At 55.8% G+C, this 4,941-nt stretch overlaps 2 protein-coding genes across 2 annotated transcripts; both read left to right on the plus strand.

Annotated features, from left to right (window-relative positions):
• Positions 1-1,328: 1,328 nt before the first annotated feature.
• On the plus strand, positions 1,329-1,670 carry LOC104157519 (receptor-transporting protein 3-like). The gene has a single exon (XM_009694878.1). The coding sequence runs from the start codon at positions 1,329-1,331 to the stop codon at positions 1,668-1,670; it is 342 nt and encodes a 113-aa protein (XP_009693180.1).
• Positions 1,671-2,325: 655 nt separating this feature from the next.
• LOC104157520 (receptor-transporting protein 2-like) lies at positions 2,326-3,982 on the plus strand. Its single transcript, XM_009694879.1, has 2 exons — positions 2,326-2,456; positions 3,523-3,982. The coding sequence occupies exons 1-2, from the start codon at positions 2,326-2,328 to the stop codon at positions 3,980-3,982; spliced, it is 591 nt and encodes a 196-aa protein (XP_009693181.1).
• Positions 3,983-4,941: the final 959 nt, after the last annotated feature.

Consider the following 4,941-nt stretch of genomic DNA (forward strand, 5'->3'; position numbering starts at 1 on the left):
TCTTGCCCTTTTTGAAGACTGGAGTGATGGATTTCCTTGGACAAAGTCAATGACATTGGCTTTTTAACAGAGCCGTGGATGCTTCAGTAGGATGATACCCTGCAGGTGCATGTCCTCGAACCTGGCTGGAAGGAGTTTTTGCAGCCTCATGCTCTTGGGAGGTAGGAGGCTACCATCTCAGTCCCTGTCAGAGCAGGACCGGGGATGATGGGCTGCCATGCGGACATTTCCCTTTCTCAAAGTTTGCTTGTAGGAAACAGCTTTTAACACGAAAGGAACAGTTTGGAGGTGGGTGAGGCTGGGAGGAGTTCTCCCATTTTGTTCCAAGCTTGGTGGGTTATTGCCAAACTGGAAAAAAATCACAATAATTTCAGAGGAGGGAAGTGTGGCAGCTCCATGGGGCCAAAGGGCAGCTGGTATTTGACCAGAGTTTCTCCATGTTGGTGTCAAGATGCAAAGAGCTCCTCCAGCGAGCAGGGGTAGTTATACCACACTAGAGCGAAATCTTCTGGGTTTGCACTCAGAAGATGAGGAGAGGGAGAGCTGCTGTCTGCTGGGACATGGGGCAATGCCTCAGCATCTGCACCAGGCTATGGGGTCCTGGAGCAGAGAGAGGGTGTGGCTCTGTGTTGCTGATGAGAGGCTCCATCCCAACAATTTCCACCCTGGGCAGGACCCTGGGCATCGACCAGACGCCCTGTCTGAGTGGCAGCAAACGGAGACCTTGGTTGCCAGCCCCCACGCAGATTGTGCAAGATGAAGAGCTGCAGGTTACACACATTTCGACTTCTCAAGACATCTCCTTACCTGCCCTGCAGCCTCCACCCACACCTTCCTTCTATTTTTCTTCTTTTTTTTTGACTTCGTCGGCCCTGGGCTTTACATTGACTTTCTGCTGAGCTGTGATGAGCCAGCACGGGTGAGGGGCTGGAACCCCAAACACACCTGTGCCCTGATGCTTCCCCCCCCCAAGGGCACCTGCTCCTGGCAGTGGGGCTGGGATGGGCTAGGAAAGCGGACCAGAGTGGTCCCAGCAGGCAGCCTGGCTCCTAAAATCTTTAATGCTGGGGCCAGCCCTGAGCTCACATCTATGTTGAACTCCCCAGACTGGCATCGTGGTGTTAGGGGGAGGACAGTTCGGTGTAAAGCTTGCGTTAGTGAAGTTAATCCACGAGCCCTGGCTGCCCTGGTCCTACTGACTGCGTGGGAAGCTGCTGGCTCAGCACGGGGAGCCCAGGATGAGCTGGTCTCCTCTGCACCCTGGTAGGTTTCAGTACTCCTAGTGCTTTCATGAGTGGTCCTCAGCCAAAGTGCACATCCTATTCCACATGTGCCAGTGCCAGGGCTGGGGCATGGAGTGGATGCAAGCCTTTCACCAGGCGTACAGGCAGTGCCCCAACCTCCGACGGGAGGAGCCCGAATTCAGCAAGGAGACTGTGGAGAGGCTTCTGCACAACCTGGTGCTAAAGATCGTCAAGTACTTCTACCACATGCCCATCCAGCCCTCCGACCTCCTGGAAGTCATGGTGGAGGCACCAGTGGCAGGGGCACACGACAGCAGCAGGGGGGGCTGCCAGGACACCCTGCGAGGGCTGCCAGCTCAGCGTTTGCAGCGAGTTGTGGCTGACCCTGGTGTCGGATGCCTGGGAACCCTTGATGGATATGGATGAGGCCAGGACCCATTGCACCCTGAAACACCAGGGCATGAGGCCGTATGCAGTCTCAGCCCACCACCCCTTGCCCTTTGATAGCAACTTCCCCTGGAAACACTGCTGCTGCATGGACAGTTCTTTGCTCTGTGTTTTGGTGGTGTTCCTCTTCGTCCTGCTTTATTTCACCGAGAAGTGGTGGGAGCCGGGGATCACAAAGAGGAACCGAGGTGATGGCTAGGGGAGCTGATGGAGTGCCTGGAAACTGAGCCTGATTGCTCTCCTGACTGCACTGTTCATCCCAAATCAAGTGTGATGGGGAGCGCTCAGGCTAACTTTGTTGCTGAAACACTTCTTTTTGTTTCTTCCTCTTTGTGTGTTGCAATTTTGTGAGTTTTCATGTTAGGCAAGACTGTCCCCCCTCCATCCCTGGTGGGTGATGCCCTGTGGGCAGCGTGTGGGCAGGGCCAGGGACCCATTGCCCCTTGCTGCTCATGGCAGGTGGAAAAAGACATGCAGGAGCTACAGAAGAACCGGTTGGGCACTGTGGACAAAACTCCTTTTGGTTTTGTTTCTTGTACTAGGCCTTTGGCTTCCCAGGGCAGGCAGCAGGTACAGCTGGGCACCCCCAGGCACTCACCCTGCACCCGGACAGCAAACCCAGCCCCTAGGAGAGATGGACCTGCTGTGGATGGACACCTGGAGGGAGATATTTTATGGCCTGATAGATGAGGTGGAACCAGAGGATGAGTGGGACTTGAAGGTGGACCAGAGTCTCACTCCTGAAGCCCTGCCCTGGGGCTGGACGCAGGTGGTGGAGGAGCATGGCTTGGCCAGTTGAGGATAGTGGGGCCAGGGACAGCCAGCCCTGGCCTCTGGCAAGGGACAGGTTCAGAGGGCAGGGGGAAACCTGCCTGCACAGGCACAGCCATGGGAATTACCTCTTTTATCTATGAACTGCACCAGACCCCTGTTTTGAAGGCACAGCCCTGCTGCCTCCAGGGGAAGCAATCTGCTTGCTTGCCTGGAGTTTAAGGGACAAAACTTTAGGTCTGGCAGGGTCTCATGCTCTCTCATGAGCTGTAAAACCGGCATAGTAATGGGAGTCTTCCCTCATCTCCCATGCCTGGTCCAGCCTCAGAGATGGTCATGTCTCAGGCAGCGCTAGGCAAGTTTGTGCAGCTGTGCCTCAGTTTCCCTATCTGCAAAATGGCTCACAACCCTACCTGAACCCTGGGGCACTTGACTCCTGCAGTGCTGTCAGCCAGGGGAAGAGCTTGGGGTACAGCAGGGCTGGCATTTGGCTCACACTGGAGCACCATGGCTACTGCTTCAGCCCCTCTGGGATAAACCTATAGGGACTATTTTCGGAGGTGGGGAAGCAGGTCATCGCCTCCATCTGCAGCCAGCCAGGGTTTCTGTGCTGGGTGAGGAACAGCCTGGGGCTGAACAGTGGCATCCTGAGTCCCTCCCTGGTACCCAGAGAACAAGGTGGATTTTTGGGAGCCTCCAGCTTCATCTTGCAGGAGGTGGGGGACTGGGCTTGATTCCCCACTGGAGGGTCACCAGAAAGGGAGGAGGAGGCAGTGTGGTGGGTGTTGCACCCAAATTCAACTGCGTGGTTGTAAGGAGTAACCCTAGGGGAAGCCAGAGAGTGTCCAAATGGCCCGTGCCACAGGCATCCACTCCCTGTCCCCTCCAGCATCCCACCACCCAGGACACACATACCCATGGGGCAGGTGGGGGGCATTGGGTGCCTCCAGCTCGCTGCAGCAGCACGAATGCAGGGTGATGGTGTGGCTGGCCCCATAGCTCTGTGGTCCTCTCCCTGTGGCAGCCTCCATCCCACCACTCAGGCTCTCCTCTCTTTCAGTTTCTGGTGCTCCCACTGCGGGTGTTTGTGGAGCTCAACCCAGGCTGTCATCCTCTTCCATGTCCACCTGGACCATGCAGAGACACGGGGCTGGGTGAGGATGAGGACCTTCAGGCAGCAGTGCCACCAGTGCTGGGTGTGGGCAGAGCCGGTTTTCAGCCAGGAGAGAGCTGGATGGATCCTGTTGGATTTGGTTGCCAGCATCTGGCCGAAGTGCTATGGCGAGGACATCGTTCACCCCTGCTTGCAGGAGGCTGTGGCTGGGGAACACGGTGCACCCCATGAGAGCAAGCACTGCGAGGCCTGTCACCTGGGAGTGCATCAGGGGATGCCATGGGGACACCAGGGATACGGTAGGAAATCCAGCTCCATGGGGCTGCAGGAGAAGCCCGGAGATGTGGCCATCCCCTGGGGAAGCAGGGTGCCAGTGGTAAGCGTGCAGTCACCAGCCCACTGCTGAGCCCCGGCTGGGTTTAGGAGCAATGCAGGAGACATCATCCCCTGTTGTGCTTGTGCCATCCTCATCGTAGTTTTCATTTTTATTACATACCTCTCACAGAGAGGCTGGCCAAGGGTGCCTGGCTGGTGAATAACTTCTATTAACTCCATCAACTTCCCAGCTTGCTCTGCTTTAGTGGCCCCAGGCACCTGACTGCACTGGGATGCTGGCTGCTGGGGTGAGGTGGGGGTTTCTAACACTCCCCTGGAACTGAGCTGCATGTCTCACTCTGCTGTTTTCTCTGGGGTTCATGCACTGCCTGGCTAGTTGAGGAGCAGAAACACAGACTCTGGGGGACCTGCTGCTCACCGCGAGTAGCAAGAGCTGAAGTGAACAATCCCCAAACTACGCTGGGTACTGAAATTGTTTTTTGGGCTGTCTGTCAAACCAGTCCAACAAGGGCCAGACCTGCAGAGATGCCAAGACAGCTGCATCTGTCCCCTCCTGACTTTTCAAATGTTTTTGATGCTAAAGATGGACATGGTAGGAAAGATTTCATGACTGAATTAATGGAAGACAGATGGGCTGAAGGAAAGGCAGTAACCAAACCCAGAGCCACCAGTGCCGCCTGCACAGCATCAAGGGGAGCTTTGGTGCTCTCCTCCCTGCTGTGTCCTGCAGGACGTTACACTGCTCACTGCAGGTTTGCTTTTTTTGCAGGTGTAAGATTCTCCCCTATTTTCATATAGGCAGCCTGCAGGCTATCGATTAAAAAAATAAATCAAAATAACAAGAAAACCCTGTGTGATCCAGGGGCCATGTGGATTTTATTTCTTAAGGAGTCTGTCCTGCTTATCCCACCAACTCTCCCCGTCCCCCAGCACCGTTCCCCCTCCGCAGCCTGTGCAGCCCTGGCCGTGGAGCCAGCAGATGGAGCTGCGAGATCTCCGGCACTGCACTGGGAAGCACTGGTACCAGTG

Source organism: Cariama cristata, unplaced genomic scaffold, assembly GCF_000690535.1.
Source record: "Cariama cristata isolate BGI_N322 unplaced genomic scaffold, ASM69053v1 scaffold30342, whole genome shotgun sequence".
In the NCBI taxonomy this organism is placed as follows: domain Eukaryota; kingdom Metazoa; phylum Chordata; class Aves; order Cariamiformes; family Cariamidae; genus Cariama; species Cariama cristata.

Bases quoted from the DNA above. Each gene is read 5' to 3' on its own strand.
- LOC104157520 (XM_009694879.1), top strand. From the start codon at position 2,326: ATGGACCTGCTGTGGATGGACACCTGGAGGGAGATATTTTATGGCCTG. The intron at 2,457-3,522 runs GCAGGTGGTGGA...CCTCTCTTTCAG, and splicing joins GCCCTGCCCTGGGGCTGGAC to TTTCTGGTGCTCCCACTGCG.
- LOC104157519 (XM_009694878.1), top strand. From the start codon at position 1,329: ATGTGCCAGTGCCAGGGCTGGGGCATGGAGTGGATGCAAGCCTTTCAC.